The 24,994-nt window shown below is 45.0% G+C and overlaps 2 protein-coding genes across 3 annotated transcripts in view; both read left to right on the top strand.

The window, feature by feature from the left end:
* The window catches only part of SOGA3 (SOGA family member 3), a 38,796-nt gene extending 30,640 nt beyond the window's left edge, over positions 1–8,156 (top strand). For both annotated transcript variants that reach the window (XM_014955626.1, XM_014955625.1), the window contains exons 6-7: positions 3,677–3,784; positions 8,116–8,156. The gene's annotated coding sequence lies outside the window, so the exon portion shown is untranslated. The remainder of the gene's footprint in view (positions 1–3,676; positions 3,785–8,115) is intronic.
* Positions 8,157–8,162: 6 nt separating this feature from the next.
* KIAA0408 (KIAA0408 ortholog) lies at positions 8,163–23,639 on the top strand. The gene is made up of 7 exons (XM_014955627.1): positions 8,163–8,358; positions 13,277–13,518; positions 15,393–15,501; positions 15,849–15,928; positions 17,249–18,614; positions 20,635–22,163; positions 22,254–23,639. The coding sequence occupies exons 1-6, from the start codon at positions 8,224–8,226 to the stop codon at positions 20,806–20,808; spliced, it is 2,106 nt and encodes a 701-aa protein (XP_014811113.1). The 5' UTR covers positions 8,163–8,223; the 3' UTR covers positions 20,809–22,163; positions 22,254–23,639.
* Positions 23,640–24,994: the final 1,355 nt, after the last annotated feature.

The raw sequence follows: 24,994 nt of genomic DNA, 5'->3' as shown, positions 1-24,994 counted from the left end.
CTGACACATGTCACCAGCACTTCAGCATCAAACCCAGAAGAGAGCAGGTGCCACGGCGCAGAAATATGCCTGGCAGTCGGAAAATAGAAAATTGCCAAAACCACGGCTGTCTAAATGTGTGTTATAAAAAGAGATGAACTGCACATGAACTTTGGGAGTTGTTTACAAAAACAAGCAGAGCTTTAGGATATTAAATGCCCTTCCCCTTTAATCACTCCAGAACTTGATAGGTGAGTAGGAGATTTCTAAAGGCATCAGTCTCAGGGACGTAATTCCCATTGGCTTCCATTTCTGTCTCTGATGTGACGCCAGGGGAAGTGATATTCAAACCCAGCTTTTGCCATTACACATGCAGTTGCCTATGGGGAAAATTACAGTGGCTCTATTTAAAGTAAACATCTAAAGTATCTGCCACCGATTTCCAATGTAACCTTGGAGAAGCGACATGACATAACACTTTGTTGGCTCTGTGTCTCCGCTGAGTTATATACCATCGCACAAGTGCACAACAGTAGGAGGAGACAGGATTTGTGTTCCCTTCTGCCCATTTCCTAATTTATACACACACATTTGAGGTGTATTTGCCAGGATTATTGAGGTGTAGAGAGTACCATCGCTCAGGAACGTGACGTTGTGGCTGGGCTGGTGACAGTGGCAGTGGTAATTCTTCCTCCTTGTTCCCAAGTTTACGTGTACACAGTAAAAGGGACGTGCCATACCCCAGCCAGTGCAGCAGAACCGAAGATGCTCTGAAATGCTCTTGGTTAACCAGAGCACACACTGCCCTGACCGAGCAATCAGGTTATAGCCCACCCTGAAACTCACACACCTTCATCTTCAGTCTTGAGTGATGAAGAGAAATTCAGCAGAGGGCTTCTTTAAAATGCCCCTGCACCTTTTGTTTTGCTGAGGTGCTGACTTTTAACACAAGGAGGGCTGATACCAGGGGTGGACAAAGTGCACTTTGCCTGTGGAAGCAATGTGTCAGATGTAGTAAACCTACTACTACCTACTACTACTAAAAAATAAGTCTTCCTGCTTATTTTGCCTGTGCCAGAGGCCAGAAAGCCACATTTGCTGCTTTCTCTGCTGCAGCTGGGCAAGGGACAGTCTGTGTTGGATAACGTTCTTTCCCCAAATGCAGAAGTCACCATTGCTGCACTAAAGGGTGTCAGGAGCGATGAGTCCAGGTCATTAGAGCTTGCTTCATAGTTTTTTTTTGTCCCAGCTTTGCTCTGCCTTTCCCATATCAGGATGAGGAGGAACTTCTCTTCCCATACATGAGGAGGAGCTTCTTTGCTGCAAGGGTGGCAGAGCCCTGGCAGAGGCTGCCCAGAGAGGTGGTGGAGTCTCCTTCTCTGGAGACATTCAAACCCACCTGGACACGTTCCTGTGGGACCTGCTCTGGGTGGACCTGCTCTGGCAGGGGGTTGGACTGGATGATCTCCAGAGGTCCCTTCCAACCCCACATCATTCTGTGATTCTGTGATGAGTTCAGCATGGTCCTTTGACCTGTGAATGGGGTCCAGCTCTTGTCTCCTAATGAGCGCCTTGGTTTCACACATTTCTAATTCCTCACGCTGGCAGAAATGTAAGATTTTGTCTGAGTGAAAACTCGAGTCTGGGATTTAGTCCATTGTTTTCTTTAATTTTACTCTGTTTTACTTCAAAGGGCTTGCGTAACAAGACAAGAGGCATTGTGTTAGCAATATGATAGACAAGAATAATAGCCAAAACTGATGGATAAGAGTTAAAAAAACCCATGTCTTGAGAGTCTGTCTTCATTTGCAGCACTGCTGGCTCCAGGGAGGAGGCAGTGTGTGGCACCCGGGCTCCGTCCTGGCCCCTGGCACTCGGGCTTGGCTCCCAGCCCTGTCTGCTGGCCTGGTGGGATGTACCCCCCCCAAAGAAAGTCATGCTGCTGCTTCATGAAGAGGGAATTTTTAAATCCTCAGAGTATAGAGGCTGGGGATTTTCTTTGGAAGCATTCAGTCATGGGCTTGGGCATTTTTGTTCAATTTTTAGATTGTCTTTGAAATTTCCACAAAGAGCTCGAGTCCCATTATTACATTACATGGGAGCAGAATGAGCACCCCAATAACGTATGTGCTGAGACTTACAGCTAGACCATATAAGGAGGAAAAATGTGTTTTCCCTGAAACCTGCTTTGGTATTTACGATAAAATGCACACAGAGCTTAAAAACCTTTGTGCAGCACATGGATTGTGTCACAGATAAAACCGAATTGTTCTAAGGAGGCGAGTGCTGACTAAGCAAAGGATGTGTGAATCCTCCTCGTCTCAGTGATCCTCTTGCCATCAGTTGCTCTAACCACAAAAATACATGTCACTCCTGCTTAGTGCATTCGAAGACACCCATCCGGTAGCAGAATTTGTCCAGGGTTTTTTTGCTGCATGAGTCGAGTACTTTGTGGCCCTTCTCCAGGCACACGTGAGGATAAAATGGGAATTTTCTGAGGATGGGTGGTCTCCCTCACTGTCCACAGACACATCCAAGCACCAGCATCCAGCAGGGCAGTGGTATGGGTGTGAAGCTTCTTCCTGAGGGTCCCTCTCAGTGTGCCAAGTGAATTTATGCAATTGAACACACAAATGAAAGCAATTTAACACACAGTGCAAGGGGAGAGTCACCAAGGCAGGCAGAGACACAACAGAATGCACAGAGCTCCTTGTGCCTGTGGCTCAGCAGGGGGAGCAGCCAAATTTCCCTGTGCTTCAGGGTGTCCCATGGACTTCCACTGGCTGGATCATTTTTGTCACGCACGGTCCCTCCCCTCACCCCACAAACACTCACTGGGGGCACTCCCAGTGCTTGAAATCCAGCCCAAGGTGGTTTTGGAGCTTCCTTGCTAGCATGATGCCAGGGATGAGTTTTGTTGCCCAAGTGGGATTCTCCATCCAATTTCAAGTGCTTTTTTGTGTTGCTGAGACACAGAGTATCTTAACAGACTGCAGAATCTGATCCAGAAACCTTATAAAGTAGCAGGAATATTTCAATGTGTCCCAAAGAAGCCATTATCACTATTGCCAGAATGCAAGACAGTAGGATTACATGGTGCCCAGTAATTCTGCATTTCTTAAGTGATAGTGTATTTAAAATACAGAAAAAAAGCTTTTAGGGAGGAGTGGTTTCTTTTAGCTCTTTAAGATAGCTGTTGCCCAATAAAACTGCTGCTTCAAACAAACTCCCTTCAGAAAGCAGCTTGTGAGGATCCAGTTGCAAAGCTCAAAATGATCATACGGAAAAATATAACCCTGAAAAATGGGTCTGGAAGGCAGCAAAGAGCCTTCCTTTACAACACAGACACTAATAAAAGAAACCTAAAATTGCCTATTGTCATAGCTTTAATATTAACACTAGCTGCTTTGGCAGGCTTTAAAGACTGGACTGCGCTATAAAACCTAAAAATGTCCTGGACGTGGAGTTGTTTACACAAAATATGAGGAGCTATAGAGTTACAGGGCTGGGGGTTGGAAGGGGTGGCTGTAAAACCATCCTCCGAGCGCTGACGTCAGGTGGAAGCCAGCTGCCGGGGCGATGCTCAGCCCAACTGCCTTCCAGCTCCCAAAAGTTGAGGAGTTTATCCAAAGAGCGTGGCGAATGCTGCCCCGGCTGAAAGGCGGTGTCTCGCTCAGCTTTCTGCTCTCTTTTAAAGATGGAGATTCGCAGAGCCGGGTCCCAGCCAGCTATGCCTTCCACTGCTTTCGCTGCTGCTTAGAAATGGACTGAAAAACTTCTGGAGGATTTCTTATTCCATGAAAAGGTACGGTTGCGGTTTATTTTAAACCAGTGGTTTTGAACAGCTAAGATTAAAAAAGAAAGCAAATTACCAATGTGGCAAACAGCAACTTAAAACATCTCTCTAATGTTATTTATATAGAATGCAGTGTTCGTTTATGTTATAGATGGTCTTTATTCTTAGAGAAAGACTGCTCATTAGTTCAGTCACTTTCTTCAGAGCAGGCACAGATATATCAACAGAACAGGGATGACAGGTAGCCTTGTGAGCACTCCAGACTCCTTCCATCCTCTCTCTCTCTCTTTCTCTCTCTTCCTCCTATTTTTTCTTTCTTTCTTTCTTGCTCTTTCTTTCTTTCTTTCCTTCTTTCTTTCTTTCTCTCTCTCTCTCTTCCTCCTATTTTCTTTCTTTCTTTCTCTCTCTCTTTCTTTCTTTCTCTCTTTTTCTCTTTTTCTCTTTCTCTCTTTCTCTCTCTCTTTCTCTCTTTCTTTCTCTCTCTCTCTTCCTTCCTTCCTTCCTTCCTTCCTTCCTTCCTTCCTTCCTCCCTCCCTTCCTTCCTTCCTCCCTTCCTCCCTCCCTTCCTTCCAATTCTCTCTCCCTCTTTTTCCTTCCCCTTCTCTCTCCCTTTCACTCTCACTCAGTTGTAGCTTCTTTTTATGTATAAAGTTCATGGTATTGTGACACATGGCACACTTTTGTAGCTGAACAAATACATAAATTTACAATTTCCTTAGTCATCCGAAATACAGCACTTTGTTGGAAATATAATTTAATTATTTTTTCCTGTAAAATCAAGGGAATATCTGCGTATTTGAATGATTGTGCACATACAATTTAATTAATCTTTGTTGAAGAATAACATCTCATCTGATGTCACTGCATATTGTTTTCAGAAGTTGATAGAGGCTGGTTACAAACTATTTAGCATTTTAAATATGTCAATAGAAAGGGCACGGGTAGGACATGGGGAATAATGACATTAACATCAAATAGGTGCTTAAAATATTTTTGCTTGAGAGGAGGGAGGGCTAAAGGAAAAGTTCAGGGAAAATGCAGCTGATGTAGACAAAATTGATTATTTGCTTGAGTTTGATTGCTGTAATGAGCTTCTGACCTTGTCTAGGACATGCAGAAAGTGCCAATACTGCAAGAGCACAGACACTGTTCTGATCCAGCAAATTATAACGTGGCATTTTACATCCCTTTGGGTTGCTTAAGTCACGTGAAATACCCATGGGGCCATCTCAGTGCTCTAGACAGAGGTTATACCACCACTACAAATATTGGATTTTATTGCTAGTAGGAAAAAAACAAGGAAAGTGCTGTCGTCCCCCCTCCCAAAAAAAAAAACAACAACCAAAGACAACACAATCAAAAGAAGACAAAACAACAAGAGAAAAAAAAGGGGGGGGAGATTCATAGAAATAGGAGTTAAAATTCTCTGAGGAATTTATCTGCTGTACAATAGCAGTAAAACTGCATAGAAATCCAGCTGCTTGCATCAATAAACACGAGTTTTCTTCTCAGAATTCATGCCAAGACGAAATTGGAGAAGCGCAAGAAGTGCAATACAAGCTTTTTGTGCATCTTAGAGCTACAAGTCACTGTCTGTAACTTCTGTAGCTAACCCCTTCCAACACTTGATTTCATTTTGATGGGCCCCAATCCCTTTTAAAATCAGAGTCCCATACAAACCAACTTAGAATCTGTTAAGACGAATGCAAACATGGCCATGGCAGTTCCCAGAACTAAGAAACCATCAGAGGCCTTTTCAATGCTGTATGCACGTTTGAATGGAGTACATATTATGTATCCATTATTATATGTGTAAAAAAAAGCTATATAGTATTGACTTTCTTTCTAGTAACATGCTGCTGATTGAAGCATGGTCATTATTACAAAAAGTGCACGAGCAAAATCGCCATTTGTGTAAGTTGCAGACAGATTAGACCTGTCTTGTTCATGGCTTTACAGCATTTCTATGTTGTCCTATTTCTTTCTGAGTTGTATTTGAAGGATTCTAGTGGGGCGGAGAGTCAAATTTTGTTTATTTCTTAGAGATGCCTTGACAGCTTATAAAGACATAAATATAGACCAGAAAAAAAAGAGAAATGACTGTACTAAAAAATGCAACCTTTGAATTAGCAAGGTGAGGAAGTATTGGAAGCATTGAAATAGTTTTAAAGTTTATTAGCAATAGACATTTAGATTGCAACAGGTCTTAAGTGCAGTGGAATTTTTTGGTAAAAGTTGGTTTTGGTCAACTTTTGGTGTTGGCCTGGAGAGGTGCAGTCTCCATAGCCTGTCTGCCTTCCCTAAGGAGCCCTGAGCAAACTAGGGCTTGGCTTCTTGGTGATGAGAATGCTGTGCTGTCTCTCAGCAGCAATGAGTCTCAAGTTTTATGTTTTTATAAAGCTGCCCTGTATGTTTTTAGGCAGGTGGAAGAAGGGTCTGAAATCTGTTGGTAGGTAATTGAGGGACTCAAGGCAGACGTGAGTCAGAGCTTGAAAGAGTAAGCTCCAATACCATATTACATGGTGACACTGTTGTGAAACAGGCTGGCAGAGATGTTTGAAGAATAGTCAACTTGTTCTCCAAGTCCTCCATCCGAAATTGCTTGGGGTACCCAAGTTTTCAGCCCCTCAGTTTGAAGAACAGTCAACTTGTTCTCCAAGTCCTCCATCCAAAATTGCTTGTTTTCAGCCCCTGAGTTTGGGTTGGGCCAATGCTGGCTGTCAGTTGAGAGGTCCTGTAGCAGGACTTCCTATGCCCCAAAGACCTGAGTAACCCACTGGGCTTCAGCTGAGCTCTTCTGCTCACTTGTTCAAGAAAGAAGCTGACTCCAAGCGTGGCATCAGCTCCCCAGTCAGCTGAAATAACGCAGACAGTGGTAAGCAGTGATTACACAGTAGTCACAGCTGAATCAACAAGACTCTTCCAATAAAGTGAGGGACGGGAAAGAACTTTACATGAAGCTCAAGAATGAGTTTTCATTATATCAAAGAAAATGTGGGCGATAAAATGGGCAGTCCCTGTGAGCTGACCATCAGTCAGGGAAGTGAATACATTCCAGGGAGGTAAATTGGGATTATCCCTCGTTAACTCTCTGATATCTCAATTGCCTGCCCATGGGCTTGGTTTCTGGCAGGACACCAAAGCAGTGCAGAGGCATCAGGGGACTAGAACTAGATTCTGCATCCACCCAAGTAACACAACTGCTGGCTTTGAGAGCCAAAGGTAACAAACTCAGTATCAGTGTGTGTGTACCAGCCAAGCCATTGTAACCGAATAAATGAGTATTATCGGCCTTGCTGGCATAGGAAATGTGCTGATGGTTGTGGGGTTTCTATTGTAAAGCCTAAGAGAGCAAGAGGAAGACAAGGCCCATAAAATTTGTAACTGTTTTGCTTCAAAGCCATGTGCAAATCCAAAATATTTCCCTTAAAATATACATATTTAGTGGTTCAATTCAGTTTTTTTCATTCACAGACAATATAGATACTAAAGGCTTCTGAAGAGGAAGGAGAAACTGAAGCACAAATTAGTTATATATTCTGAGCAAGTTTTGAACTAGATTTGAGTTAGTGCTGCTGGAGAATAATTTCTAGTTTTCCCTATGCTTGTCCTGAAACTGACATTTAGAGATTTAGATCTGTAAATCCAAAATACCTGAACTCTTTGTAGTGACCTGTAGCCCTTTATACAGCAGAATGATGCTTTCTACTGTATATATATGTTTGTTACCTGTTATTAGCTTTCCTGTCCTGTTTTTCTTCATATATTCTAAAGCGCTCATACGGCCAGGAGAATTTCCTGCAGGTATCAAGTTCACAGTCTTCAGTTGCCAAAAAAAAGTCCCCTGGTCTTTGTCGTGCTCCAGGCGTGTGTGACGGGAGTGTTGGAGCAAACATGATAGCTTTACACTTGCCGCTGTCTTTTGAGCAAACGTAAAAATAGCTTTCACCCTCGAGGGCAGACGTTGCAGGGTCCCAAGGTCCTGAAGTGCCACTCAATATCATGCAGACTGGAATGTCATTGAAAATGGGTTTATAGTGAAGAATAATGGCAAGGATGCAAAGTGACCACGGTACACAGCTCACTGTGGCAGAGAATTCAGGGAATTCTGTGATGCTGGATGCGTGTCCCTCCTCCCCTTTCCAGACTGGGACTCTCTGCCCTCGGGTTTGTGTCCTTTAATGCTTATTTTACCCATATCCAGTCAGACTCCAGAGCTATATCATGCAGTCGTGTGAGGCTGTCTCCTGCAAGCACCTTTCTGTTAATTATTTGGGTTTTTTTTTTCCCGTGGAAGCCAGAATCAAACACAAGTAAGAATTATTCTGATAAACTTCCAGGAAACATTCAGGGAAGAAAGAAAAAAAGCCGACCTATCTTCAGGAAACATTCAGGGAAGAAAGAAAAAAAGGCTGAGCTGTCTCCTTGCTGTCACACGGGCCGTAACCATGGACCTGCGGAAACAACTGGAGAATACCGAGAGGAACTGGAATAAAGAGAAGATGGAACTGCTGGAGAGATTTGACAACGAGAGGAAAGAATGGGAATGTCAATGGAAGGTCATGCAGAAGAAAATAGAAGAGGTAGTTTTAACCAAAACTCCGAACACTAACCTTTTCACTTGGGGTGAAGTGAATCGGGTCACTTCAACTTATTTTTTTTCTGAATTTTATCCTGTATCTTACCCATCCCCGGAAGTTTCTAATACCTGGTAGTAGGATGCAAAGTTAAGCAGTATTTGCAATTGCTTCTTTAATAGTCGTAAATAGGAAGTGGGAGGTGAAATATGGCTCTGTGTGAACTTTGCTGTGGTGTTGCTGGCTGTACGTGCTGCAGCTCTGCTGGGGGAGCCACACGGCTCCTGCCCTACACCCTGCTTCCAAGAACGTGCTGAACACAGGCATAGATGGGGCTTAGGAAAATGTGTGTCTAGTACAAAAAGCCTAGGCATCATAATTCTCTGGCAAAAAGGCACAAGAGGGCACAGGTCTGCTGGGGTGAACAGTAATATTAAGGACGTCGTACATTTATATGCTGCATTCTGGCCAGAACCTGCTCCATTTATGGACAGCTTTTAGTAGAGAAAACAGAGATAGTAAATAGCATGGAAGTCCTGACACCCCTTCTGTTTACACGTACTAACGAACACTCCCTCCCTGCCATTTCTAATGCATCTCCTTCCAGAAGGGTAGTTAGTTATGATTCCTCTATCCCCAAATTGCCCCTGCAGCAGAGCCCTCTGGCACTCTGTCATGCGCAAACTGAATCTGCCTTGGCAACACGTAGAAGCAAGTTTTTTTCACCACTGAGTTTTCCACATTTTTCATTCTAATGTACACAGGGAGTAGGTTTGCTCGCTGCCTGCCAACACCGTCCTGGGGCTGCGCAGCGCAGGAATGTAGGGCAGAGATTGCTCACATGGAAGAATGAGAAGGAAAATGATCAGAACAAATGAATTGCAGCCATCCTCTGCCCGTTAAACCCGCCTGCAGCTCTCTTACCTGCAGTCCTGGCAGACTTTGGTACGATAGTGTTTGCCACATTTTGTCTTTTGTGTTAGGACACTTCCGTGCAGTCCCCCCTAATTTCACCCCCAAGGTGAGAGTGCTTCAAAAGTCAGCAATTCCCCTTTGAAAAGGGGAATTTCAGTTTGTTGGGTATATGAGCTGGTTGGAAACGATGGTGATGTGTTGTGGAAAGGTATTCTGGCCATCAGCAGTCAGACAGCAAGGAACATGTTTTTCCTACGTTCTTTATTAACTTATGGATTAGGAAAATATGACAGAGACAGAAAAAGAGATGAAGAATGGAATGGGGCTGAGGGGAAGAGAACGAAGCAAATTTTGTAGAGCAGGACCAGACAAAACTGCAGGTGACACCCCAAGGTTATCGGTGTCCTAAGGTCCCCTCCTAAGCTGCATGTGTAGCTGCCCTTGGTTTCAGTTGCCTGACATTTCTTCACCAAGAGCCACAGAGCCAGAGAAAAGAGGAGATACATTTAAAATGCCATCATCTGCAGAGGAATTTCCTCGATAAAACTTGTGCCACCGTATCAGCTTGTATTTTTATTTGGCAGTTTTCTCTAGCCCACCAAACCCTAACTTAACTCCTGGATTCCTCCAGGAAGGCTTACATGGTTTAGGAGAGGATATTGTTGAGTTATGGGGTGGTATCCTTCCTTCTTTATGCTGAGTCCCAGTGAGGCCCTCATTTCTTGGAAATGACAAAAGTTCAGCCCCCAGGCTCCCTGTGCAGCTGGGTTTTGGGAGTGAAATCTGAAAGCCCAGAATAAGGCCAAGTGTCAAGGCTCTGAATGTGAAAATACTTCTGATCCACAGCACTACCCGTGAAAGGGCTGCATGTTCTTCACTTTGTTATTCTTTTTCACACTGTCCTTCCAAAAGCAGCTGTGCTGGCCCTGTGTGCTGCGAGAGAGCAGGCAGAGGCCTCTCCAGAGGGGCCTGCTCTGTCCTTTCTTCACAAGTTAAGAATGAAAGTTTATAAAGAGCCGTGGGATTCTTGGCCCTGGAAATGATAGTGTAAGCAGAAGAGGTTTTTATGATGTTGCTGTTTTTTCTAATTTATAATTTATCACAGTTCCCTAGTTTGAATGTGCTGGGTGACAGGAATTAACACCTTCTCATTTCCTAATGAAGCCACTGAATCTCAGCAGATAGCATGAAAGCAGATAAGAGGGTGACAGCACATTGCCAAATGATACCATTCTGCAGTCCTGATTTATCACTGCAGTCCCAGGGAAGAGTTCCACTTGCCTGAGAGCCAGAAGAGTCTGCTCTGGTGCCGATGGCTCTGTGAATCGGGTCACTTCAACTTATTTTTTTTCTGAATTTTATCCTGTATCTTACCCATCCCCGGAAGTTTCTAATACCTGGTAGTAGGATGCAAAGTTAAGCAGTATTTGCAATTGCTTCTTTAATAGTCGTAAATAGGAAGTGGGAGGTGAAATATGGCTCTGTGTGAACTTTGCTGTGGTGTTGCTGGCTGTACGTGCTGCAGCTCTGCTGGGGGAGCCACACGGCTCCTGCCCTACACCCTGCTTCCAAGAACGTGCTGAACACAGGCATAGATGGGGCTTAGGAAAATGTGTGTCTAGTACAAAAAGCCTAGGCATCATAATTCTCTGGCAAATAGGCACAAGAGGGCACAGGTCTGCTGGGGTGAACAGTAATATTAAGGACGTCGTACATTTATATGCTGCATTCTGGCCAGAACCTGCTCCATTTATGGACAGCTTTTAGTAGAGAAAACAGAGATAGTAAATAGCATGGAAGTCCTGACACCCCTTCTGTTTACACGTACTAACGAACACTCCCTCCCTGCCATTTCTAATGCATCTCCTTCCAGAAGGGTAGTTAGTTATGATTCTTCTATCCCCAAATTGCCCCTGCAGCAGAGCCCTCTGGCACTCTGTCATGCGCAAACTGAATCTGCCTTGGCAACACGTAGAAGCAAGTTTTTTTCACCACTGAGTTTTCCACATTTTTCATTCTAATGTACACAGGGAGTAGGTTTGCTCGCTGCCTGCCAACACCGTCCTGGGGCTGCGCAGCGCAGGAATGTAGGGCAGAGATTGCTCACATGGAAGAATGAGAAGGAAAATGATCAGAACAAATGAATTGCAGCCATCCTCTGCCCGTTAAACCCGCCTGCAGCTCTCTTACCTGCAGTCCTGGCAGACTTTGGTACGATAGTGTTTGCCACATTTTGTCTTTTGTGTTAGGACACTTCCGTGCAGTCCCCCCTAATTTCACCCCCAAGGCGAGAGTGCTTCAAAAGTCAGCAATTCCCCTTTGAAAAGGGGAATTTCAGTTTGTTGGGTATATGAGCTGGTTGGAAACGATGGTGATGTGTTGTGGAAAGGTATTCTGGCCATCAGCAGTCAGACAGCAAGGAACATGTTTTTCCTACGTTCTTTATTAACTTATGGATTAGGAAAATATGACAGAGACAGAAAAAGAGATGAAGAATGGAATGGGGCTGAGGGGAAGAGAACGAAGCAAATTGCTGGGTAGGGCAGGACCAGACAAAACTGCAAGTGACACCCCAAGGTTATCGGTGTCCTAAGGTCCCCTCCTAAGCTGCATGTGTAGCTGCCCTTGGTTTCAGTTGCCTGACATTTCTTCACCAAGAGCCACAGAGCCAGAGAAAAGAGGAGATACATTTAAAATGCCATCATCTGCAGAGGAATTTCCTCAATAAAACTTGTGCCACCGTATCAGCTTGTATTTTTATTTGGCAGTTTTCTCTAGCCCACCAAACCCTAACTTAACTCCTGGATTCCTCCAGGAAGGCTTACATGGTTTAGGAGAGGATATTGTTGAGTTATGGGGTGGTATCCTTCCTTCTTTATGCTGAGTCCCAGTGAGGCCCTCATTTCTTGGAAATGACAAAAGTTCAGCCCCCAGGCTCCCTGCGCAGCTGGGCTTTGGGAGTGAAATCTGAAAGCCCAGAATAAGGCCAAGTGTCAAGGCTCTGAATGTGAAAATACTTCTGATCCACAGCACTACCCGTGAAAGGGCTGCATGTTCTTCACTTTGTTATTCTTTTTCACACTGTCCTTCCAAAAGCAGCTGTGCTGGCCCTGTGTGCTGCGAGAGAGCAGGCAGAGGGCTCTCCAGAGGGGCCTGCTCTGTCCTTTCTTCACAAGTTAAGAATGAAAGTTTATAAAGAGCCGTGGGATTCTTGGCCCTGGAAATGATAGTGTAAGCAGAAGAGGTTTTTCTGATGTTGCTGTTTTTTCTAATTTATAATTTATCACAGTTCCCTAGTTTGAATGTGCTGGGTGACAGGAATTAACACCTTCTCATTTCCTAATGAAGCCACTGAATCTCAGCAGATAGCATGAAAGCAGATAAGAGGGTGACAGCACATTGCCAAACGATACCATTCTGCAGTCCTGATTTATCACTGCAGTCCCAGGGAAAAGTTCCACTTGCCTGAGACCCAGAAGAGTCTGCTCTGGTGCCGACGGCGCTGTATGGGATGAGAATTCACTTCCCCTCCTTACACTTTACACTTTGTTAATGTACTTTAACAGGCTGTAATTTAGGCAGAGCCCTCCCCCCTGCCTCACCTTCCCTCACGTTCCTCATCCATCAGATCAAGGCTGTGTCCACCACGTAGTGTGCTGATATCACTTGGAGGATGACCAGACAGTGTCTGGCCCAAGGCAGGGCCACTGACCTGGTGCCATCTCTTCCAGTCCCACCCTGTGGGTGGGAGCCATACATTAAAACCATGGCAAAGGGTCTGTAAATGGTAACAGCCCCTTCCTCATCCCGGGACAGTAACTTTCTGGGAACTATCACACTCTATGACTCAACACTTTTCTACTAACATATGTATAAAATATTTGTACTTGGTGCTATTGAGTGAAGCATTGTTCAAACCAGAAGATTAATATGTTCTTTTACCATAAATTATACCATAAAATCATACCACAGTACCGTGATTTAATAGAGAGTTTTATTGTTTTTGCAGCTTTACCAGGAGGTAAAACTGCGGAGGGAGAGCAATATGAATGTCCATGATAACAAGGCCATTCAGAGCAAGGTGCTGCAGCTCTCCATGCGTTCCCCTGCTTCGGGAGAGAGTGACACAGTGGAGCTGAACCATCGACACAATGTGGGAAACGACAGGATGGAAAACGTGAAGAAGGCAAGAGGAGGAAGAACAGCCATACTTTTGTACCAATGGAAAGATGGCAAGCCAGACCCCGGACAGTATGGCACATGAACATTCTGCCATCTGTTAAAAATGTAAGAGTCATGGTCTGCCATAGCAAGGTAAACAACAGTCTCCCTCTCGGGCTGTGCAGAGTCTCAGAAGATAAGACTGAACCCATGGTGGGACAGAGGCATACCACGAAAGAGACTGAGAAAGATGCTCCCCAAGAGCAGAGGGACTTCTTACATCCCCCCATGCAATCCCTTGGCTGTCTGTCGCTAATTTCTTCCTCTAGCTGGGTTAGTGTCTGTATCTTTAAAGCAAATAGATTCATAGCTGATGTGTAGTTTCTAAATCCCAGCTGAGAAAGGTGATTTTTTGAACAGATCTCAAAAGACACATTTCTACTGCCATGTGTAATGTTAGGAAACCTCCCCAGGGGAGGCACGATGTCCTAAAGCTTTCTTCGTTCATCTCGTAGTTGGGCAGACTCCCACTGGAGTCACTAGAACTCACAAGGTCCCACTGTCCTTACAGTAGGATAGGTAAGAAAACAAGCAATCATCGACAAAAACTCAGAAAAAGAATTTTTAGTGGCAAGGGAAAGGAATACAAGATTCCCTTTGTTGAGCTTTCTTCAAATTCTTCATGTGTGTTTCAGACACACTGATGTATCAGCTGCAGCAAAACCGCTCCCAAATCTTGTTAAGCAGCTGGTGTGAAAACTCCTGCTCACGGGGAGAATGAATCCATGCCGCGGTCCCCCGGGGGAATACCCTTATTGCTCACCCCTAAAACACCTCTCCTTTGATTTCCAGAATGAAGTCACTTCCTTTCCTGAGGGAATTTGAGGAAACGCAAAAGGCAGTTATCCTGCCTGAGATGAACCATGTGTCCAGCAACGACTCCCAGACTTCGGTTGCTTTTGAGACAGAGGAACGTAATAACAGGAAGAATCTGATGAGCTCCACCAAGGCTTTGAAGGACATTTCTTACGGTGGTCTTACTGGTGACAGAGGAACAGACTTCACACCTTGGCAAAGGAAAGAAGCTCCACCGGTTCCTCCCCGGAGCACTTCCCGGCACCTGACAAACTCCCTTTCTGCTGTGGCACAGCTTTGTGAAGCTCCACTACGAGACCCAGGCATCAGAAGCAATTGCAAGGCTCAGGAGTGTAAGATTGGAAGGAGACTGCTGAATCCTTCACCTATAAACCAGAAGGAAGCTGCAGCAGCCTGTGCAAAGGAAGGGCAGGCTGTGAGAGGCCCCGTGATGGTAACTGCTCCAACAGCGGTAACGAAAAGTGAGTGCAACGTACCGACAAGCTTCTGCCACAACAAGGGAAAGGAATACAAGATTCCCTTTGTTGAGCTTTCTTCAAATTCTTCATGTGTGTTTCAGACACACTGATGTATCAGCTGCAGCAAAACCGCTCCCAAATCTTGTTAAGCAGCTGGTGTGAAAACTCCTGCTCACGGGGAGAATGAATCCATGCCGCGGTCCCCCGGGGGAATACCCTTATTGCTCACCCCTAAAACACCTCTCCTTTGATTTCCAGAATGAAGTCACTTCCTTTCCTGAGGGAATTTGAGGAAACGCAAAAGGCAGTTATCCTGCCTGAGATGAACCATGTGTCCAGCAACGACTCCCAGACTTCGGTTGCTTTTGAGACAGAGGAACGTAATAACAGGAAGAATCTGATGAGCTCCACCAAGGCTTTGAAGGACATTTCTTACGGTGGTCTTACTGGTGACAGAGGAACAGACTTCACACCTTGGCAAAGGAAAGAAGCTCCACCGGTTCCTCCCCGGAGCACTTCCCGGCACCTGACAAACTCCCTTTCTGCTGTGGCACAGCTTTGTGAAGCTCCACTACGAGACCCAGGCATCAGAAGCAATTGCAAGGCTCAGGAGTGTAAGATTGGAAGGAGACTGCTGAAGGACAATCTGGGCTTTGAGAACCAACAGGAACCTGAAGACAGCCTCAGCATCAACACTTCCAAGAAAAATGCCAAGAATTATATTGGTGATCTCAACATAGTAAGTAAAGTATGAGCATGTTTCAGTTACAAGTGTGAGGAAAATCCTGAGGGGTTTGGCCTGCCAGGTTAACCTAAAGAACTGATCCACCTGATTTTAGCTCTCCAGCAAGGCACTGGCTCTACTTCCTCCTGGGTTTGCTATCAATGAGTGTCTTCTCCCTGTTTAAATGTGCTAACAGTGTGCTCTTTAACTCCATTCATAAACTGGGGGCATTTCTGTGTCTCTCCTTGTGCTGCCCTTTTCTGCCATCAGTCTTAAATGCAAATTGCTACAAGTTTCAAAATAATTCTGGAGGTACCATGTGAAAGGCTTATATTAAAAGACTGTTTTTTATATTTATAAAGGCTCTTAAAGAACTTGCCAGAGTCAGTGAAGAATTATGCAGCTATCAAGAGGAAATTAGAAAGAAATCCAACCACAGAAGGTAAGAACATATTTGTAGTCTTTATATTAATTAAAGTGATGGACGAGACTGTGCTCCTGTTTGCTCTGAAGTGGGGTTTGCTGTTGAATTTATTAGGAGTGGGGCAGTTCCTGTCCTCCTGATGCTCCAGTGCTCAGCATAAAACATTCAAATGAAATACACTGATATGTGATATGTTATATATGATATATATAACATATATATATGTTATACATGATACAAGGCCACGTGTTACCAGCAAAACAGAGTTTAGCTATAGAACCCACAAAATGAAAGTAGCATTTATGTGAGATGAAATTGTACTTGTTGCTAATGGCTATACAGAGGACTGGGAGAGTGAACAGGTATTTCGGTCTGCCCTGGTCCCATTGCCCTGCAGTTCTGTACAAGGCTGGGTGGGTTTGTTAGGCTGGATGTTTCTTATGTTAAGCCCAGATCTCACCTTACGTGTGGGGGATGCATCAGGGACTGACAGCTCAGGAGTGTGAAGAAGGCAAGAGGAGGAAGAACAGCCATACTTTTGTACCAATGGAAAGATGGCAAGCCAGACCCCGGACAGTATGGCACATGAACATTCTGCCATCTGTTAAAAATGTAAGAGTCATGGTCTGCCATAGCAAGGTAAACAACAGTCTCCCTCTCGGGCTGTGCAGAGTCTCAGAAGATAAGACTGAACCCATGGTGGGACAGAGGCATACCACGAAAGAGACTGAGAAAGATGCTCCCCAAGAGCAGAGGGACTTCTTACATCCCCCCATGCAATCCCTTGGCTGTCTGTCACTAATTTATTACTCTAGCTGGGTTAGTGTCTGTATCTTTAAAGCAAATAGACTCATAGCTGATGTGTAGTTTCTAAATCCCAGCTGAGAAAGGTGATTTTTTGAACAGATCTCAAAAGACACATTTCTGCTGTCATGTGTAATGTTAGGAAACCTACCCAGGGGAGGCACTATGTCCTAAAGCTTTCTTCCTTCATCTCGTAGTCGGGTAGACTCCCACTGGAGTCATTAGAACTCACGAGGTCCCACTGTCCTTACGGTAGGATAGGTAAGAAAACAAGCAATCATCTACAAAAACTCAGAAAAAGAATTTTTAGTGGCAGGGGAAAGGAATACAAGATTCCCTTTGTTGAGCTTTCTTCAAATTCTTCATGTGTGTTTCAGACACACTGATGTATCAGCTGCAGCAAAACCGCTCCCAAATCTTGTTAAGCAGCTGGTGTGAAAACTCCTGCTCACGGGGAGAATGAATCCATGCCGCGGTCCCCCGGGGGAATACCCTTATTGCTCACCCCTAAAACACCTCTCCTTTGATTTCCAGAATGAAGTCACTTCCTTTCCTGAGGGAATTTGAGGAAACGCAAAAGGCAGTTATCCTGCCTGAGATGAACCATGTGTCCAGCAACGACTCCCAGACTTCGGTTGCTTTTGAGACAGAGGAACGTAATAACAGGAAGAATCTGATGAGCTCCACCAAGGCTTTGAAGGACATTTCTTACGGTGGTCTTACTGGTGACAGAGGAACAGACTTCACACCTTGGCAAAGGAAAGAAGCTCCACCGGTTCCTCCCCGGAGCACTTCCCGGCACCTGACAAACTCCCTTTCTGCTGTGGCACAGCTTTGTGAAGCTCCACTACGAGACCCAGGCATCAGAAGCAATTGCAAGGCTCAGGAGTGTAAGATTGGAAGGAGACTGCTGAATCCTTCACCTATAAACCAGAAGGAAGCTGCAGCAGCCTGTGCAAAGGAAGGGCAGGCTGTGAGAGGCCCCGTGATGGTAACTGCTCCAACAGCGGTAACGAAAAGTGAGTGCAACGTACCGACAAGCTTCTGCCACAACACATGGGCGTATGATGTGGGCAAACTTGGAAAAGACAATCAAAGTGGACCTTCCCCGCTGTCAGCCCAAAAGAGCTGTTCGGATGGAAATATGGCCCAAAGCAACAAGATGCACCAGAAACACAATCCCACGTCTCACAGCGGCCCTTATTACAGTAACGAGTTTTATGGCCCCGCCGCCCCGCACAGCGATCGTGTGGAAGGCTCTGGCTATTCTTTAGGAAAAACCCAAAGAAATGAGACTTTAGCAGCAAAGATCGATGAGTTCAACCGGACTGTATTTCACACAGATAAACGTAACAACCCTTTGCAGGAAAGCCAGGTGCCTGGAACAGCATGGGAAGGTGGGAAGCCCTGCGGCCCACGGTGTGACCCTGCTGCTGGCGGGACAGACACTGTCAATACAACTTGCCTCTCAAACCCCAAATTCCCTGCAGGGAAGGAGAAAGAAAGCAGCAATCCCAGTAAAGCTGCCGGGCAACAAAAGCAAATAAATGGACTTCCAAATACGAGTGGCTACAGGCACATGCTTCACGAGCACGACTGGAGACCCAGCAATTTGTCTGGTCGCCCGCGTTCAGCCGACTCGAGGTCGAACTACGGCGTGGTTGAAAAGCTTTTGAAAAACTATGAGAAATCCACAGTGACTTCTCCCTGTAATGCAAAATGCTGCAAGGATAAGTGGACACGGGCAAATTGTGAGTTCACCGACGGGGGTTGTGAGACGTGGAGTCACTATTTAGAAACGCTCCAGATTGAGCAAGGAAAGCAAGAATTTCCGAGGAATTCAGCCAGGCATATTGGGCAGCAACTCAAGCAAGGAAAAGAGAGACAGAAGTTACCAGAGGTAAGGTTCATAAGAACGGCAAGAACAAAATAATGCCGTTTCATACCAAGCTTCAGATTCTAAAATGAGGCAGGCTAACATGAGATTGTAAATAATTATGTAAAAATAGACACTTTGGGCAAGGATCTGGATGAATCGAGAGTGTTTCCTCTCAAGATAATGGAGGAGGGATAGTAAGGAGGAGAATAAGATAATAGGGGAGGGAGGAAGCATGTAAGTAAGAGTGAAGATGTATGCCAGATCTTAAGATAATGGAGGAGGGATAGTAAGGAGGAGAAGAAGATAATAGGGGAGGAAAGAAGCATGTAAGAGTGAAGATGTGTGCCAGATTTTACCCTCTGCTGCTGCTGTGGAAAGCTAGATTTTAACTGCAGTGCAGTTAGTCAAGGATTGAACTAGATAGAGCTGCAATCAGCTTTTAACTCCCTCCCTTCTTCCTTTAGCTGAGGAGTTATTTCATAAGCCTTCCCAAACAGCTTAAGCACACTTGGACACATCAACACCCTGGAGGGCTCAGATAGCATTCCTCAGCATCAAGGGTGCTGCTTGGTCCAGGACTGCCTTGGAACTGCCTGTGAAAAGGGGTATTGTAGCTCCATAAAGCTTCCAGTAATAAAGCAAACTCCTCTCAGTTCCAGGCTTCTCCTGTATATACATAAGCATAAGCTCACAGCAACAGAAGAGTATGGCATGACTAATTAATTTATATTTGGCTGAATTTTATTTGCAGAGGTTTGGAAATATTGCTTTTGCCAACATTCTTAATGAAAAGAGAAACGCATGGTTTTGAAAATGCACTGTAAGTTGCAGGTTCTGTAAAAGGCCACAGAGAAAGAAAAGTAATTTTTCCTGAGGAGCTCCTTGGCCAACGAACACAAAGAGCAATGCCCCTTAGTGCCTCAGAAAAGAGAAGGCAAATGTGTTTGGAGCTGAGAAACCTCAGTGGGTTCAGACTGTCAGCTGCTGTGCTTTAAGCTGTCACAAATCCACAGACCAGTGGAGCTATGTGGACTTAAACAGCTGAGAATCTCACCATGCAGATTTCCTTCTGCGTGCCTTTCTGCCAGCCTTGCAGTGATGCAGCATCTTGCTCAGCAGACATGTCTTTCCTGCAGGAAAAAAAAAAAAAAAAAAAATTAACCTTCTGATTTCTTTTCCATCCAGTGAACTTTTGGTAGGAAAACAAATTTTCATCCGTGAATATGTAGGGAAGAAATAATGACCAGATAATGACTGGGTTTACATCGATGTAAGCCCAGGAAAACTTTACTAAGCCAATTGGATTTTTTTTTTCTCTTTAGGCTCACACTTTTTGTTGTCATTTCTATCTGTACAACCCAAGTGCAGAGTGCTGCCTGATTGGGGGGTACCAGTTTAGGTCCAAGCAGCATTCATGTCACAAAGACATCAAGAACTACACAAGGCATGAGGCATGATGGCATGAGATTTATTTTCATTATTTCAAATTTACATCTCTGTAGCCACGTTCAAAGCCTGTTGGTTTCCCTGTGTATGCAAGGCTCTGCACCTGGACGTGTCGCTGCATTAACCCATAACCACGAGTGTGAAGAGCTCCACGTGGCGCTCGTGGGAAGAGAGTTCTGAGCAAGATGCGGCTGCTGCCATAGGATCTGTGGAAAAACACCTGAGAAGGGTAGAGATCACACTGCAGGAACGGAGGATGGTGTCCCCAGCCCCACCTTCACAACAGTATAGCGTGTTCCTTGACACAAAAGGCCTTCTAAAAATGAAATGAGAAGTGAGTGTCAGTTCTGGCCAGCGTTAGCCTTTTATACCTTTCCTAGTGCCTGATGCCTGTCTCCGTGTATTTTAAACTCCAGCCTTCGGGAGAGCCCCCGTAGACAGAAATAGCTCTTCTTTTGCATTCTGTGCGTGGCTGAGCCCCTTTGAATAGCTGGGGAGCGCCTGCTGGGAGCTGGGCCCCAACGCCTGCTCCCTTCCCAACCCGTTCCACAAAAGCCACCACTGCCTAAAGCGAGGAATTGCCTTTGTGTTCTAGATATCCCTGCCAGCCAAAGGTTCCAGCGGGAAGGGTTTCTCCCGGCCGGCTCGGCCAGCGAACCGCCGTTTGCCGTCCCGGTGGGCCTCCAGGTCCCCCTCGGCACCGCCGGCGGTGAGGAGGACGGCGTACGACTGCTCCGGCTCCTTTCGCTCCGAGCCCTCGGGGGTCTGAACCCAGGGCTTGGGCTGGATGGACGGCGGCGTGAAAGCTCTTCTTTCTTTCTCATGATAACTGTGTCCGGGATGGATGGGTCAGAGCAACCAGGTCTTCTCCAAGAGGGACCCCCCCACCGCACACCGGACCTTGAATCTTAGGTCATCATCACCACGGTCTTCAGTGTTTTTATTGAGATGAAGTAACTACACCCCTGGTTTTCTCCGTTGGTTATTTTATTTGTTTGTTTGTTTGATAATAGCTCACCAGGAATTCCTTTTGAATGACATCTTCCTTAATTCGCCAACCAGTTTTGAGTTGAACCAATGTATAGTGCTGTATATTCTGACTCTTCTGCAAAGAGCAGAAGGTAAAAAGCTGTGTGCATGGTCCTGTGTCCGTAGGTGCATGTGTTGGGCTAGGAAGTATACAGGTCTGTATTTAGAAGAGACAAACTGTGCTAGTGTTGACATTGAAATTACAACCTATACGCCAACATAAATATATATACTTTGTGTTTATTTTAAAAAGTTTGAAATATACGGTCCTGATGACATTTATATTTTGTATATCTTTTACATAGGCTCACAGGTGTAGTATTTAATGTACAAAACTAAATATGCATTTTTTGTGACAGATCGCAGCGATAATGCCTTGCACAACGTGTATCTGAAGCAGACGAGCTCGACTGAGGCGTCAGTCATGCTTCACGGCACCCGCCTTCGGTTTCCTAACCCTTCCCATGCTAGGGCAAAATACCCAAACGTATTTTTTCTGAATTAAAATATTATATGATTTGTAATACATTAGCCTTTTTCAGCACCAGAGACATTCCTGAAATGTTCCAATCCCTTGAAAAAGCTTAAATGTGCCATTATATATATATAGCATACTGTAAACACTTCGGTAGTTGCAACTACTGTAACGTACCGTTTATGAAGGGAAAAAAAAAGGGTTGTATATGCTCAATTCTGTAAAACTTATTTTTCCTTCTAGCATTATACTTTGAGCTTTGGCGAGGTCCGCTAGCGAGGGACTTGTTTGCTTTTGCTCCAGGCAGGAGCACAAGGACCACTGGTGTCCCCTGTGCTGCAGCCACGCTCCTTTTTTACTCTTCTCCTAGACCAGGGGCCTGAGCCCCTCGCTCATTTACTGCTCCCGGGCTGACTCCTGGCCGTCGGTGACGACGTTTTCTTGCACTCTGGCAACAAGCTGCACCTCCTACAGAAATATCTCGTTGAGGTATCACCACAGCGGTGCCCAAAATCCCACGCACCTGGTGTTGGAAGTGTGTTTTTGCCATCACTCAGCTCAGTGGTATGGGCCATACCAGTTCCGTCCCACAGCGTGGAGGAAGCATGGATGCTACCCAAGTGTGTTTTTGCCATCACTCAGCTCAGTGGTGTGGGCCATCTCAATGACGTTCCATCCCACAGCGTGGAGGAAGCACGGATGCTTCCCAGCCTCTGGCTGAACTCTCAGAAAGACAGTGTCCTTCATCCTGGAATTGTCACACCTTTCTCTAGGCTGTTGCTGGAGGCGTAGCGCGGTGATGATGGCAAACGCGACCTTCAAACAGCGGGTCTGGGTTAAAAGGAGTAAGTTCTTCAACATCAGCCTGATCTTGTCTCGCAACTTTTTTTTCTTCTCCTGGAGAAACGTAGCACCTTCAAAGGAATTTTAAAAATCATCCCGTGATCCATTACCATGCACATCTTCTTATGTGAATGTAAAAAAGGGTTTCAGAGAGAGTGTAGGCTTTTGTCCTAGTGAATTGTACATGTGGCAATATAGGGAAAATTAGTTGTGCTTAATTTGGTAGTGATCTATTGTCCTACTCCAGTCACGTTGAGAATCTACACCTTTTTCCTTCCTTTTAGAGCCTTATTCTTCTTTCCTCTGCACAACTTCAGTTTTGCAGAGGGAGAAAGCAGGAGGCCGTGTGTTCTGAGCAATGTAGCCTGTATGGCAGCAGCAGTAACTCTTCAGGCACCCCAGTACTGGAGAAGCAGGCATTAAAGCCATAAATCCCACCCTACCACGCCGTGGTGGCTGCCTGCCCCGCAAAAACACGCTCAGAGTAATTTGCCCAATCTAGACTCCTGGTCCTTTCCAGGTGTGAGTGGTGGAAAAATCCCACAACAACATACGAAGGCTTCAAACAGATCAACAGTTCATCAAAATTTACTCAGACATTATGGCAAAGTTATTTCTGGAAAAGATACAAGGACAGAAAATCTTGAAGAAAGTTTATACGGTTTGGATAGAGATAAAAAATCTGTGTGCTTGGGTCAAAAATCAAGGATACTATAAATTTGCCTGTTTGTCCTAATTTAGAGATTGCACTCCATTAACTTCCTTAGAACTAGAAAAATTAGAGATGATTCATAGAGAATTTGGAACACGGCTTAAGACTCAAGCTAACAGTGGAAATTAGCAAACCAAAATGCCTTGCAAATTGACCTTTTCAATGCCTATGTAGCTGAGCAGCTTTAAATGCCTAAGGCTGAGGAAAGGGTAATATGAGAGAATTGTGAAAAAATGGTTCTTAATTTCAGTCAGTGTTGACTGCAGTAAAACTTCTTTAAATTACCTTCACGGTAAAGTTAAGCAGTTTTATTCTGCAAAATGGTGGTGCACTTCTGTTTGAGATCTGTGACTATGAAAGTGTTTCCCTTGATTCGTCAGTGAAGGAGTTTCTTTAGTTCCCTTCATTTTCTTTGATTGCCTTTGACATAAATCACATTGTTGAATACCAGAGAAAGGATCAAATACTTACAACATTCCCTGATGTATGTAAGTTTAATGAACAGAAGGTTTTTGAAATAAACTAACAAGGTCAAGGACAAGTCCATTTTGTCAAGATTTTCTGTGTCCATCTAATTAAAGACATTGGTTCTGAGGCCCAAAAGCATCAGAACTGGGGATTTTGGGCTGCAGGTGGCTAGTTGGACATACCAGTTTTAGAAAATTGCCTCTGACACTGTTTAAATATTCCCTTCAGAATATGATGGGTTGACATAGTGCTTAGAGACATGGTTTAGTGATGGGTTTTTCTATCAGTTAGGTTGATGGTTGGACTAGATGATCTTAAAGGTCCCTTCCACCATGGACAATTCTATGATTCACTTCTGACAGGCCAGTGCACTCCGGTGAAATTGGTAGTTCCCCAGGCTGTGATTACTGAACCCAGAAATGGCTTTATTGCACTGATTTGCTACAGGGAGGGAGAGCTCCATGGGACTTCCAGGTTTCTCCCGTTACCTCTGACGAGGAAATCCCTTACCTTGGGAGGAGGGAGAGCTCCATGGGACTTCCAGGTTTCCTCCCTGTTACCTCTGACAAGGAAATCCCTTACCTTGGGACCTCTGGAGCAAGAGACTCTCTGTGCACACACACACACACTCATGCAGGAACCACAAAGGATCTGAGTATAATGTGACCTTTCTACTAACCCCAGTGTCTCCTGTGGAAGGGGTGAGCTTTGCAAACCTCTTTTTACAATAGGTTTTTAATATTATTCCTCCAGATGCTGTCTAAAGTCTTAAATCAGCTATAGGTTCTTCTTAACTTGTGCTCTGAATGAGTGTAAGACTCTCTTTATTGCATGTTTATGGGCTTTAGTGTTGAAATAAATGCAGAAGGAGTTTTGAGACTCCCTGCACACCGAGAGTTCGCTGCCTGAGATGGGGATGTCCCTAGGAATCAGCTGACAGAGGAAACTGGTACTCGGTGGACAGAAAGCACCATTGTCCCTCACACTGGGAGATGGAGCCATACCCTCTGCCTGAGACCCTTTCAGGGAGCAGTGTGGCAGGGCAGGAACACAGAGAAGAGTCAGTTAGACCTTATCTACATGGGCAATGGAGCAGGCAACGTCCACCTGACGGCTGGAAACCTGGGCTGGCTCAGAGGCAGAAGGACTAGAGGGAAAAAAAGTCCTTTAAAACTTCTGGATATCATTCCTGTAACTCAGAGTATATTTCCAGTAGATGTTTTATCTTTCCAGTGTTAGTGCTGCACTTCTTATGTATCTTTAAACTGTTGCTGAAGGGATGAACTTTGCTTGTTCTCCATCCAGCCACAATAGCTGTTTGCTCCTGCCCCTGCTGTAAGGAGTTAGCTGTCCTATACAGCACAGGACTGGCAATCACTGTAGCCTAATTTTCCAGAGCTTTCAGAGCACTAATTTATTTCTCCAGTT

This window comes from Calidris pugnax, unplaced genomic scaffold (assembly GCF_001431845.1).
Source record: "Calidris pugnax isolate Ruff unplaced genomic scaffold, ASM143184v1 scaffold284, whole genome shotgun sequence".
In the NCBI taxonomy this organism is placed as follows: Eukaryota; Metazoa; Chordata; class Aves; order Charadriiformes; family Scolopacidae; genus Calidris; species Calidris pugnax.
Note: the sequence above shows the minus strand (reverse complement) of the source record. Positions and strands in the feature narration are given on the sequence as shown.